The 14,006-nt window shown below is 41.0% G+C and overlaps 1 protein-coding gene and 1 long non-coding RNA gene across 2 annotated transcripts in view; one reads left to right on the top strand and one right to left on the bottom strand.

The window, feature by feature from the left end:
* Positions 1-14,006, top strand: part of LOC132953982 (uncharacterized) — a 111,431-nt gene that overhangs the window by 88,789 nt on the left and 8,636 nt on the right. The gene's annotated exons all lie outside the window — the stretch shown is intronic.
* On the bottom strand, positions 4,425-7,682 carry nfil3-6 (nuclear factor, interleukin 3 regulated, member 6). The gene is made up of 2 exons (XM_061026327.1): positions 7,421-7,682; positions 4,425-6,517 (listed from the first exon to the last, which is right to left on the bottom strand). The coding sequence occupies exon 2, from the start codon at positions 6,417-6,419 to the stop codon at positions 5,193-5,195; it is 1,227 nt and encodes a 408-aa protein (XP_060882310.1). The 5' UTR covers positions 6,420-6,517; positions 7,421-7,682; the 3' UTR covers positions 4,425-5,192.

The following is a 14,006-nucleotide window of genomic DNA, read 5'->3' as shown; positions in this document are numbered from 1 at the left end:
CTACCAATTATTGTATGAGGTGTTTTATCCAAACCCAGTGCTATTAATATGTAAAATAAAAGATTTAGCCAATAGAAAGACAAATTAGAATATAGAAATTATGAATGGTAAGTACTTCAGTGCCTCTTAATACAAATCAAGTCACAGGTCAACCCTACTAGAGCTATCCTGACTTTTATTATAAAGTCTGAGTACTTTGGCCACAAAAAGTCAGCCATGAAGTGAAAACCATGCAAACTCCAAATAACTGTGGCCCCACTGTATAAAAATTACCTATACGATCTGTTGCATCTCTTACAGCAGAGTTACAAACCGTCTCTGCAAGCAACTTCAGCATCTAAACTCTGCACAAGGAGCTTCATGTAACACCACCGGCCCAGAAGCCTCACCTCACTGAGCGCAACGCCAGGCCTCGGCTGGAGTTGAGTAAACCAGGATCTCAAACCAGGATCGATCACTGGGGTGTTGAAACCTGTACCTTTGAGTTCACTTTACAGTAGTCTAATGGACAAATCTGGGTTTGTCAGAACTCAAATAGCCTGACCTTTACCCAGCTGAACACCTTTTGTAAGAAATTGAAATGCTGATTGTTATGCCATGGCTTAAAACAAACAAAAGTGCCAGACTTCACACTAATGCTCTTTTGGATGAATGGGATCATATTCCCTCGGTGATGCTACAGAATCGAAAGCGTTTCCTAGAAAAGTGGCTCCTGTTAGAGCTGCCAAGAGCATGAGAACTGTTATAAAGGCTCACAGTTTAACAATAGGCCTTTCAAAAGGCTCATATAGGTAAAATTGTGAGCTCTGTATTTTGTTGCTTGTCCAATAAGAGCTAAACAACAAAGATCAGAGGGGCTTTTTTATGCTTAAGTATTGGTTTTGACTCTTAAAAGTACATGCTGATAATATTTTGTAAAAAAAATTCAAAGTATCATTTTTTTTACATTAAATGAAGGCGACACAAAATATTCTAAAACGTGTCAATTTTAAAACTAGAATAAATAAGTCTGTTTGCAGTTGTAGAATTATTTATTAGATTACTCTTTAAAGAAGATTTTTTTTGCATTTTAAAGAGGTTGCATGCTGTCACTACATTCCGTTTTTAATTTTCTAAAAAAAAAGAGACTCAACAAAAGACTAAAACAACTCAGTGACAACAAGTTTATTTTTTATCTGAACAATGCCTCCTGTTATTAGAGGCTAATTGTATCATGTAGTAATAACATTCAACAAAATAGTAAAAAATAAACATGAAACAGAAATTCTGAAGCTATAGGTATCTCAAACCTCTCACATGAGGAAATACTCTGAAAACAATGTGGATTCATGTCCTACAACTCTTTAAAACTGAAACCAAACTCATGTAGTCAAGCCTTGAGTCAGTGATGTTTGCCATCAGATGTATTGAGTTTTACAGTGTTGTGACATTGACACTTGGTTGCTCCTTTTTATAGCATTAACAGAAGTGGAACTTTTGGCTTAACAGATTCAGATTAGATTAGATTCAGAGGTATTCACAGCGACTATGCCCGCAAGTGCCTCAGACAGCTGGGAAAGAGGGATTCGTGACGTCTGTTCTTTGGGCCTTCAGACGTCAGTTATAGAAGAGTTATAGAACCTGGCCTGGCACTCGCATTTTCCTTTATAGTATTTTTCAACATGCATGATGAACCAGTGAGTCGAATAAGCTGCTCTGGTCCTTAATCCAGTCATATTGAAGAGCATGTGTTCTGATACATCTTGATCACAAGCAGGAATGTGTGTCATGCTTGCATGTTTGTGTCCAAACACTGTCCTTTGTGTTATTGTAGAGAGGGCTGTTGGACAGGCTTAAGCTGTTCAATGGCTTGATATCAAAGCAGCCTGCTGGGGACTGTGTCAGAAAGTGAGTATACTACTTACTGTTGGTTTGGAAATATATTTGACAGCCCCCATTAAGCGGTAGGAACAAAGCAGTATGACCGTTGCACGTGCATAAAAAAACAATGTCCAATGTAGACAATAGCCACTGTGCAGTTTTGTGCTGTCTTTGAAGTAACTCCACGTGTCAGAAAGCATCTTTCTCCACGCTGCCCCAGGCACAAGGTCTGCTTGGTGTCTCAGTGAGCATGCAGCATGGAGCATTATCTACACAGTGAATTTAACGGTTGGAAAAAAAGCCTTGAAGGCTGACGTCTGCTGCGGATTTGTGTTAATTATCTCGTTGTATGTTGAAGGCTGAACTTTCCTTTGCCTAAGTGCTATTATGTGTGTTCAGAAAACTTGTACCCTTGGTTTTAGCACAATTATTCACAACAAAGATGTTCCATGTATCAACGTATAGCCTACCAGTAGCATTTGCGCATACAATTACATTAATTGCAGCAATAATTCTGTATAATTCGCTTTGTGTCCTTGGAGGTTGTTAATGACTTTGACATACACTGATTATGTGTTCTTGTGCTCTCTCTTTAGAAATAGAATTAACTGGCTGTCTCAGTACTGCCAATTGGCCATTCTTCTTTCAATTTAGTGAAAATTCATTAAATTGCTACAGCCAACTTTAAAACAAATGTTTTTCATCTACAGCCATTCAGTCACTTCACACCAACTTACACCCACACTGCATCATCAGGGGGTAACCCTAAATATGGTGCCTCCAATTTGAACTAAATATGGATCCCCATTCCTTTGCACCTCTTTGTTTCCTTCTGTAGCTGGAGGAGACAAAAAAGCACTGATGGAGCAGAGGCATTGGCCATGAACTTGGGTCCCCCTCCCCCATAGAACACGCAACACACACACACACACACACACACACACACACACACTGTCTCTGCATCACTCCCATCTCTTTTTTGCACCCCTTACTTATCCCCACCCTACCCAACATTTTCCCCCCTTTCAGCTACGTCTGCAAGCGTACCCATGGTAACTGTCGCACTGCCTGCCTAGCAACAGGCTTTATCCTTTCCAAGGAAAAAAAGAGGGGGATCAGAATTGGGGGATGGGGGTTGTGGTTGTGGAGTGTTGCTTTTTTTTTTTTATGGATGAGGATGAGGAGGATAGTGTAAAAAACAGAATGTTGCAGTGAATCCATTAATCAGATGCTCATCTTCTCTGTTCCTCACCTGCAGTCTGCCTCCCCTGTACCTTTTCATTTCAGCACAGGTTTCTCCAGTTTACTTACTCAGAGTGTATTTTTGAAACAAAATATGGATTTTTATTAATTAGCTTTTCGGACAGAATTCTAGCCAAATGATTTTTCATATTCATACGCTTCAGGTGGGTCACAAAAAGGTGTTTATTTTTCAGAGATTATAAAAAGGTCGTGAAAATCTAGAAATAATACTTCAGATTTATATGAGGACAAGAACAGCAGTTGTGTCTGTATTAACAAACACATATACACTTGCAAAGCTCCCAATTTTAACCGTCTCTCATCACAATGGCAACTAATCGAATACAACTGAAGGAACAAAAACATGTTCTGATCCATAGCATGATTTATATCCTCTGGTACATGGTCAAACATGAACTCTGGAGCTCCATACTGATGCAAACGTTGTTGTCTTTGCTGCCCCCTGCTGCCTCCAATCTACCTTTTTTCTTATTTTCCCCACAAAATGTTACTGGCAGGTTGATCTGTTGACTTTATATGTGTAATGACAACAGAAAAATCGCAAAATATCTGTAACAAACATTATCTAGACTGTATCTGACAATAATCCATTCTTGCAGGCAGCCCCCCCCCCCCCCCCCCCCCCCCCCCCCCCCACCCTTCCCTGATGATGCAATTGCAACTCTTCTGTTTGGAAGGTGACTGATTGTTGGTTGAGTAAGAGCCTCTGTCTCTGTCTCCGTCTGTCAGTCTGTCTTGCAGCCTGCAGGGACTGTGGGAGAGAAACCTGTCGAGTGCTGAATGCCTCTCCTCCTCGCCTGCATTTGTCAGCACTTGCTGAGCCACTCTGTTTGTTCGCTTTGACATATTCTGTCATTACCTGTTATTAGAAAATTATATTAAATCTCATATCTCATATGACGTGTTGTGTATTCGCTTTAGACCTTATGTTTCATTGTAGTTTGATACTTATGTATCACATATGTATTGCTTTGTTTTAGGTAAGACTTATTGACTTTATGACCTTTAAAAACTTTCTGAATCAAAAGACAAGTTAATAAAAGAATTGTTCTAATCTAGTTTGTGTCAAATTCTAATGCACTTCATTGCCCATAATGCCACTTAGTGGCTACTTCCATTAGACCCCTATCCCCCACTAAATTATAACTTCTTTTAAACTCAGGAACTCAATTCTTAGCAGTGGTTTAACTGAATCCTTAAGCCCACTCACCCGTGATGATGTAGTCATGACATCATGGCAGTTATTTCTCTTTAGAAAGAAGACCTGAAGAAGGCAGTAATAACTCATCCCAACAATGATGTTAAATCTGTCAAAGGTATTTATTTTTTCAATATTAAATTACACAGAAAGACAGCAGACTTTAAATTCTCCTCGTGGCCCTCAGTACAGATAACATGGCAGTAATAAAATGTCTGCAAACCAGGTAGGATCAGAGGCCGAGGTGAGATGTGAAACAGAAAACATGTAACAGTGCGGAGGTCCTTAACACGACACAAAACAGGTGATGATGAACAAGCAGAAAACGTGTTATGTGTGTAAAATTGTACCACTCAAGGCAAAGTTATTTATTCAGAACAATAGAATAGAATAGCAATGCAGTGTGCAATGCATCATCACTCTAAATACAAATATTCAACTTGCCCTCCTACTTCATGTTTTTGTAACCTGCTGGCTTTAGAACCCCTGAACTTGTTGTGTGTAAGTCAAGTGAGGTGATGATGTTGGGTTTGTATTTTAATGACGTCATGTAAACAGTGTTTTCAGTTATCACAGTGTATGAAAAAGAGACACTTATAAACACTTGACACTATTACAGATAAGACTCCCTGTCTGAGCAACACGGCTTGGAGCTGAGATTTAGGCGATTTTAAACAGTGGGTAATGAGATGAATGTTTGTTACAATATAATACAGTATTTGAACACAAAAAAAAAACAAACACATTGTTAAAAGTTTGTTAGACTCAAAAGTCAAGTTTTATCAGTCCTTATCACTCCTGTTTTCTGAGTTCACTTTCTTTGTCCTTAAAGTCCGGACGTTGGAAGACTCTGACTCACAGCACCGGGTCCTCAGTTGACTTTGGCCATTAGCTGCTCTGTGAAAAGTTTCTTCAGCTGAGCCACCTCCTCGCTCAGAGAGTTGAGCTGGGACTTCAGGTGAGTGTTCTCGTGCTTATACTGGACCTCAGTGGGCCCTCGTGTGGGAGAAGTCTGTGGGCTGTAGCTGGAAGCTGAGGCATTGAATTGAGGAGAAAGTCTCCCCCTCCTCGCCTCCTCCCCTTCCAGCTGCTGTAGCCAGGAGCCGGTGAAGTGCCCTGGTCCCGTTTCACCTCCACTGAGTCCTCTAGTGACCTCTCTCTGACCTTCCCGCCCTGCTGTAGACATTGTTGGGCTGCGTCTGTCGCCTGTAGCGTCGCCTGTGTCCCCACTGCCGGGCATCTTGAAGCGTAGCTTGTGAGGGAGGTTTTTCAAGGTTTCGGCGTAGTCCAGCTTCCCTCCTGTAACCCCTGTAGTGTGATGGACATCGACCGGGGAGTGGTTGAGGTCGTAGCCTACCTCATCTGCTCTGTGCGGTGATAATTTCCCATGATCACTCAGGCGGTCTTCGAAGAAGATGGGGCTGCCCACACTGGGGCTGCCCACACTGGACCCGCCTGGCGTGGAGAACCCAGAGTCCTCCGACATGTTCCCAGCATCCCTGGAGCTCCTGCTGCTCGGCTGGCCCGTCTGGCTGTTGAGATGTGAGACTGACGGGCTAGGGAGGCCTCCCTCTCCTCTCTGGAGGTAATAGTGAGGCGTCACAGTTTGAGAGTTGTGTTGAGGAGCTGCGGTGAGAGGCAGAATAGGGGAGTTGGAGGGGTCTTTGACCAGGCCAAAGCGGAACTTCAGGGCCAGCAATTCAGCTCTAAGACGAGCATTTTCCTCGAGCAGAGCCAGAACGCGGCTCTCCAGGACCATATCATTAACACGCCGCTTCTCCCGGGAGCGCTTAGCTGCCTCGTTGTTTTTCTTTCTCTTGTCCCAGTAGCCCTCGTCCTTTTTGTCAACAGGGATGAACTCGCGCTTGCGGCGGATGCTGGAAGAGGGGCTTTCTTTCCGCTTGACCGCGGAGCTGCGTCCCAGCAGGGAGCGGGCCAGCATGCTGCTGGAGGTCAAGATGGATACAGCTTCATCTGTGAAGGACAGGGGTCCTGACCCTCCGCCCCCACCTGGAGTCACTGCTTCAGGTGAGTCCAGAGACTGGAGCACGGCCACATCCTGCCGTCCCCTCACCTGGGACTCCTCTTCAAACATCATGCCAGTCACGGCTGAAGTGACTCTTTCGTCTATGGCACAGGCTGAAGAGAACCGCTCGTCTTTCAGGATGCAGCAACAGTGCCACCTAGTGATGAAAGCTGCGGGAGGATCAGGGAGAAGGATTTAGTGGTTACGCAAGAGCCATTACAACACAATATTATGTAACCCCATTACATCTCTCCAATAAAAAACGGCAGCAACTTGTACCATAACCTTGTAAGCGTCATTATATATTCAATATGGGGCAATATGTGATGCAGACACAAATCAGCCAATCAGCCGGCTTTTGGAATCACCATAAGAACACAGCTTATGAAATGAAGATGAAATGCATTTAGTTGACAAAATGAACATGTTAAAACTATAATCTATATTTACATTTAACACCGAATATGTATGTATCGTTTTATATCCCTCCATAATACATATTTCATAATTTATCTTTTTTCTTTTTTAAATGACAAATGAAGTTCCTCCCAGCCGGTTTACGGTCAGACAGTTACTTCATCAGCTCTGACCCACATGTCTGACGGGGACATGCTGATCTCCGGTCGGTTATATGACCTGACTCTTCTCTGTTCTTCTACACTGAGCAACACCACTGGTATCTAAGAGTCCAATTCACACTTAAAAGCAATTCAAACTTTTTTTTGTTGTTGTTGTTATGCCCACATTTGAACTTGTGTCTTGAATTACTTAGGCTGTGACATTTCTTTAGACTATAACCAAGAAACTCACTTTTGTGTGTGTGTATGCCCGCATGAAAAGTAAGCATACTCTACAACACAAAACATAAGCCACAAGAGCAATAACAGCACAATATAATTCAACACTTATTCTCTTTTTTTTTTAAATAACTACGGAAAATAGGTAGACCACTGAAGGGGGATGTAGACATACGTAACGCTGAATGTTGAGCGTAAATGAAAAACCAACTATTTGACATTTAAAATCATTCAGTTAAAAACTCTTGTTTTCAATCGAAAAGGAAAATAGTTTACCTCTGAAGAAGGATGAACACTTCTCGGTTTCCTCTGCTGAAGTCTGTGTGTCCCGTTCAGGAAGAAGTGCTTCTTGTCTCTGTCTGCCTCTCTGGGTTTACTCTGCAGATCCACTCCTCGCTGTTACTCAATATTATCAAGTGTGTGGCGCACATCCACTCTGCTCCACTTGGAATAACGCAGCTCCTATTTGTAACATTGAGTTCAGCTCAGGACGGTCGCTATCCTCGCATGAACCAGCGAAGCCCTTTTTGTGTGTGTGTTTCTGAGACCGCCCCCCTCTCCCCTCTCCCTCTCCCCTCTCCCCCCTCCCTCCCTCCGCCGTCCGAAGGAAAGCTCCTATCGGCTTCCACATAACATAGGAGTTTGGGCATCATAATGATCGTCATCATCTGACCTAGATCGCCCCGCCCACTGTGAGAGAAGATAATCCGGACATAACACATAGGTAATGTTACGCCTCGACAGCTTTCCCGACATAAACATGCAGGTTTATACAAGTATGATGATCTTGAGCCGATTTTCTTTTAGCACCAATTCATAGCATATTTTATTTCAAGGCACTTTGAAAAAATAGCTGGTATGCCAAGATACTCTTTGTTATTTTAGAATCTGTGGTTATGAAGCTCCATATGCCCTAACAGCATACTTATAAATGCCAACACATTCATCAGTGTTTTCTGATTTATTCCGTTTGCAGAGAACTCTATTTGGGGTAACTTTCTTAGCCATATGTTTGATTCTCTTCCATAACATCCATAACGACATTGGAAGTCAGATCTGTCTGGAGAAAACTGCCTTTAACATTATGCAACACGACATGAAGTTTCTCCCCCTGTTATTGGGTGACTTGATCTCAAACAAAATTAAAATATATTTGTGCCTCCATATCCATTAACTCACAAAAACAATAGCTAGTTTTATGAAAGAAACTGCACATTGGGTTATAATAAGGTCATACAGAAAATACAGATACAGCAGTGGGACATGTGGATGACATCTGTGTGGTTAATAATCAAAACAGTGCAGAAAAATAAACACTTGAATAAGTGAGTTCTGAATGGGCAGTGATCTCTTCCTTGTTGATCAAAGCCCTCAGGTTCACAGGATCATTTTCACCAGATTTTTGCAATGACAGCAAACTTTGTTTGTCTTGAACACTAAGAGACCCTCAGTGAAAAGGACATGAGGAGATGTATTGTGTTACTATATTGTTAAAACCAGATGCTCATTCAGTGTAGAACGTAAATTAAACAACAATGGATTTTTTTCTGGCCAGAGGCCCCCTAACTCTGGTGAGAATTCCTGTATGTGTTAAGAGGTTTTAGAGGAGTTAAGTAGGCGAGCGTGTCATTTCAACGCTGTCTCTTTTTGCCTCTATAAAATGATACGACAAGGAATGTTTTCAAGAGTTTACAGTAGATTATGTAACTACAGGATCCACAGTGCTTTAAAGTACACATAACGATTCAGTGAGGGCAGATTGTGAGTGTATGTAATGAAATCTGTGTTGCCTCTAGAAAGATAAGAACATACTGTGAGTGTGTGTGTGTGTGTGTGTGTGTGTGTGTGTGTGTGTGTGTGTGTGTGTGTGTGTGTTTGCTGATAGGCTGTCAGCACCAACATGCATATGTTGCGCAGCATGCAACACGTGGCTTTGTGTGCCAATGTGAAAGAACCACAAGGGCTACGGGCAAAAACCTCAGTCGACCTCTGTTTTTACAGTGGACCCTTGTTTGTGCTGTGGCTTTTGTATGCACACAGGAGACAACGAACCGCATGTACTGTATCATATCACAAGTGTAAACTGCCTGTGCAAGCAAGGGGCCCCTTTTCTATTTCCCACCGTTGACCTGTACAGTTCAACACAGTGCAAAAATATGTAATATGTTATAATGTCTATTAAAGTGAACACTTCATTTTATTATTTGAAGATGTTGATGAAAATAAAGGTATGTATTTAGGTAATATTTTTGACTAGATCAATACCATTGTCAATATGACAAAGTAAAAAATAAATCAGTATTAGGCAACAAACTAACTTGGAAATAGAACTTGCTGCTTAGCTACAACAAAATATAAAATGATGTTGAGAGAGTGAAATACATTTGTTTTTGTGTTGAACAAATATGTATGAAGTAATTTTGTTCAAGACAGTCTCCCACTAAATCAAAATGTTTCTTTGGTTATGCATGAGGAAGTGAGTTACTCCATACATCTGGTTCAGATTTTGAAATAAGCGTTTGTAACACCGCTACTTGAGAAAGTGGCTTTTTCTTGGGTTTCTTTGGAAAGGAACTAAAAGTTCATGATAAAGAGGATCTTAGCTCAACACAGTAACCAAAATACACTGCATGTAACTATGGTGTTGAATAACAGGTCTGATGTTTTTTAAAGAATTGAGATTTAAAGCAGATTCTGCTCTACTGGATTCTTTTATGTAGACTGGGAGTGTGAACAGCTTCATTGCATTGACAGTTTTGTTTTTCTCACATGTCCTTATTACACAATATAATCCTGAGCAAGTCAGTCAGGGCTGTGCTGCAGTCAAGTGACTTCTTAGAAAAACAATGTAAAGAAAGCAGGAACCACATGAGTTCAACAAGTTCGGCCTGAATTCTTGACATTCTCGCGAAGCCTCTTATGGAACAGCTAACCTTGTAGCTTCGACCTACAGGGCATGGAGGGTAGATAACTGTGTAAACAAGGCAGGTTTACTAAACTGAAAAACATCTCAAGTCTCAGTGGACTGTGCAAATTTACTGATATACTTACATTTACTTCTTAATACCTCTACACTGAACAGTACACTCACACACAAAAAGGCATTTACAAGAAAAAGTAAAGTTTGCTTGTGGATAAAAAGTGAAGTTCAGAGTAAGCTCAGCATAGAGCTTGATACCAAAAAACAATTTAAACGCTTAAAATGTGATCAGAATCACTGCATGAAAAATGGGATTTCTGGCAGTAGCTGTCACAGGTAATTGCCGGGGGCAGTTGAAATAAACAGGAATTTATCTGCCTTTTATCTCATGCAGATTAATCTGCATGAGATAAAAGCCAAACCATGTAAATGTCTTCTCTTTATCTTCTGATCAATGGCCTTGGATTAAATCTTGAAGATGGTTACTTTAATTTAGATATGTTTAAAAGAAAATCTGGATCAAACCTTCGAAAATAAGGCTATAGTTCTGAAACTTGTATTCTTAAAGTGGCGCCAAAAGATGGATAGATTAGTTGATCCGGGACAGCAGAGAATAGAAATGCCCCGCCCACATGATCAGTGAATTGGATTTCCCAATCCGGATCATTCTGATACAAATGAAATATTTTTTAACATCTTGGCCCTAATGGAGAGATAGTGTGTGAGTAACATATAGACACAACTCAACTTTATTTACAGTATATAGCAAAAATAGAAAAAAACAAAACATAAGTAACAAACAAGAACAATAAAAATGAAAGAACAGGTAACAATTATGTACAGTGTGACACAAAACATACACAGCTATGGATCCCTGATCCTGACGGGTTATTGAAAATGAATGGCAAGTAGAGTAGAAATACGTTTTAAGGTGAGTCTTGAAAAAAAAAAACAATAGTGGGAGATAGATGGATGTTAGGAGGTACAGAGTTCCACAAATTTGGTCCAGCAATAGCAAAGGCCCCACCTTTTCCTGGATCTAGGCATGGACAGAAGGTTTTGCTATTAGTTAGTTTTGTTGTTTTTAACTGTGTAAGCACATATATTTTATTTTCACAAAAGCAAAAAGAAGCTCTTAGTAGTTTTCTTAATTTGTTCATGTGCCACTATTTATAGTGCACAGTTCACGAGAGTGCATGAATAATATTGATGAATGTGTTTACAGCTTTAAATTGGATAAACAGACCGTCCTCGTCATCAGGCAAGCTTCACATGGTAACAATTGTCTCTGTGTTGTGTAAAATAGTCCTTAGCTGCCAGCCACTACAGGCAGATCTCCCATCTGATCATTCACTCACCCCATTCCCTCAACAGTGACGACGCAGCAGGACCATTTTTGACAGAATTCTAATTTACCACATCAACAGACTGTACCATTTTTTCCCACTCTATTTTTAAAGATTCATCCTCACTGGGGTGGATACTATATGCAGCAGTGGTGGGCACAAGGGTGGATATAAATATTTGTGCCCTGTTCTTGCCAAAGTGAGTCGCACCTGTGAGAGTCAAAAGCAGGACTGTTTACATCCACTCACTGGCTGTAAGAGAACATTCATGGGGAGTCAGACAGATGAGCTGGGAGGTGTTAACCAAAGTTGACGGGCAGAGGGATGTTACGAAAGTGCCTAAGGAGGTGGCTGAGATGAGCTTAAAATACACTCTGAACTAGGCCACAGGGGAAGTCTGAAGAGGAGGAGGCTGTCACTCTGCTGACACAGTTAGATCCTGCAGGAAGAAGGTCACATGTGGACCAAGTGTTCACCTTCAGCTAAGTGTCGCCCGTCAGATCAGCATCCCTTTCTCCTGCTACTCTTTTATTTTATCATATCGTTTTGAATATCCCTCTCCTTTCCCATTCCATTTGAATGGTCCTTTGCTGCCTCTGTGCTTTCGTTGCATTCCCGTGTTGTTCGGGAGAAATCCTTTGTTCATGTTTGCTTCGTTATGCCTCTGTGGAAAATCCCTCCTCAGTGATACTGTGCAGTGGAAGTATGCTGCACCAACACTATTATCCAAGTACATGCCAGATTGGCCTGCTTTCACCTGCTGTGTAACGCTACCTAATGTGATAACACTCAGAGCTGGGAGTCAGCCAGCTTTGTTAAAGAGGAGAGGATCTGCTGCCTGACCTGTCAGTAATGTTACATGTTAACAAACACAAACCCAGATTATGACTGAAACATCTTTTTCTACGCCCCGCCATATTACACGCGTCATAGAAAGTGCCCCTTGCCGTCTCTTTCACCTTGGCCCTGCTCCATGCAGATACACTGCACTATTTCCAGACTGCCCGTGCCACAAACTGCCTCTTCTCAGATTGAAGTCGAACAGGTCGAACAGCCTTTTTAGCGTCGCCCGCACATAGAAATAGTTTTTAAACTTTTCAGTTAGTGACAACAACTTCATCTCCATGGAATGCTGCTCATTGTTGTTCTTTTTCAAGCAAGGTGGCCCTACGGGTAATGTACGCATGGCACATTTTTTCCCCCTAAACATTATTAAGACTTTTCTCTTCCAAAAGTAACACTTTTCAGCATGTCAACTTGTTAGCATCCTCAAACCAGGCTGTAGCCAGTTGAATTGGCCTTACAGTAGAACTTGTCACGGATCTCGAAAACGAAGCGGAGGACCCAGATGCAGGATTCACTAAAACTATTTATTCTTTAAACAAAAGGCAAACAAAAACTTACTTCCAAAAAATCCAACAAGAGAAGGCGCTAAATAGACACAGGGGTAATCAAACACAGGTGAGACTAATAACACAGGTGAAGACAATGAGGGCAATCACAATGGAGGGAAACACACAGAGGAAGGAATGAACACAAGAAACACTGAGGACAACTACAAAATAAAATACATGAAACACTGAAGACACACAGAACTCAAGAATGAACAAAACACACTAGAACATAGAGAAACACTAAACACTGAAAATACAAAACTAAATAATACCAAATCATGACAGAACTTGAGGAGTCTCGGAAATAGGCTTTTGGAGGACTGAAGACATTATTGTTTATAATAGCAAAAACTAGCGTGGATCTATCTATCTAGCTTTACATGAGACAAGAACAAGTACCACACAAAAAGAAAACAAAACTTATAGTGGCTTGAAATGAATTAAAAAATGTTCTCTACTGTTTGTTTCCACACAATCAAAATATTTACACCTTCTACCGTAAGATTAGTTTTTACATGTGGGTTGCTTTGTGCGTTCACTTGTAAAATAAATACTATCATTATTATTTTTAGCCTTTTTTTTTCCTTTATTGGATAGGACAGTTTGGGATGACATGCAGCAAAGGGCGAGATTTGAACCCACGGCAGCTGGAATATGGACTATAGCCTCCGTACATGGGGCCCCAAAAATAATATATCTATGACTGATTATTCTGGTTTTGTTTTAAGCTGTTCAGCACAGTTTCTAGTATTCATTACGACATTACTGTCTGCTGTACAGATTTAAGTACATGTCCTTAATTCCCTGTGAATAATTATATTCCGTCAAAATGTTCATTTAAGTCATGAATTGACAAAGAGAAACTGTGTTAAAAGCATTCTGCAGTCAACCAGAATTAGCCGACTTGAAAACTATTTTTTTGCCTGGCTGGTGACTAAGAAAAATGCAGTTTAAAAAGAATGCTATACTCATGGTATGAATCACAGCTCCCCAGAGACATGTATGCAGAAACACTTATGTAACAGCTTGTCTATACCACAGAAACAGAGCCTGTATCGGAGTCTCATACACATGAGAGATGTATTGCAGAGCTATAAATAGGCTATGACTCAGATATTTTGACTTGGGGGGGCTGTTTCATAACAAGCAGTGTGTGCGTTTGTGTCTGTGCGCATGCGCGTATATGTTTATTGATAACTTGT

This window comes from Labrus mixtus, chromosome 20, assembly GCF_963584025.1.
Source record: "Labrus mixtus chromosome 20, fLabMix1.1, whole genome shotgun sequence".
In the NCBI taxonomy this organism is placed as follows: domain Eukaryota; kingdom Metazoa; phylum Chordata; class Actinopteri; order Labriformes; family Labridae; genus Labrus; species Labrus mixtus.
This window is presented reverse-complemented; position numbering and strand designations above follow the sequence as displayed.

Excerpts from the sequence above, each read along its gene's own strand:
- nfil3-6 (XM_061026327.1), bottom strand. The coding sequence starts at position 6,419 with ATGATGTTTGAAGAGGAGTCCCAGGTGAGGGGACGGCAGGATGTGGCC.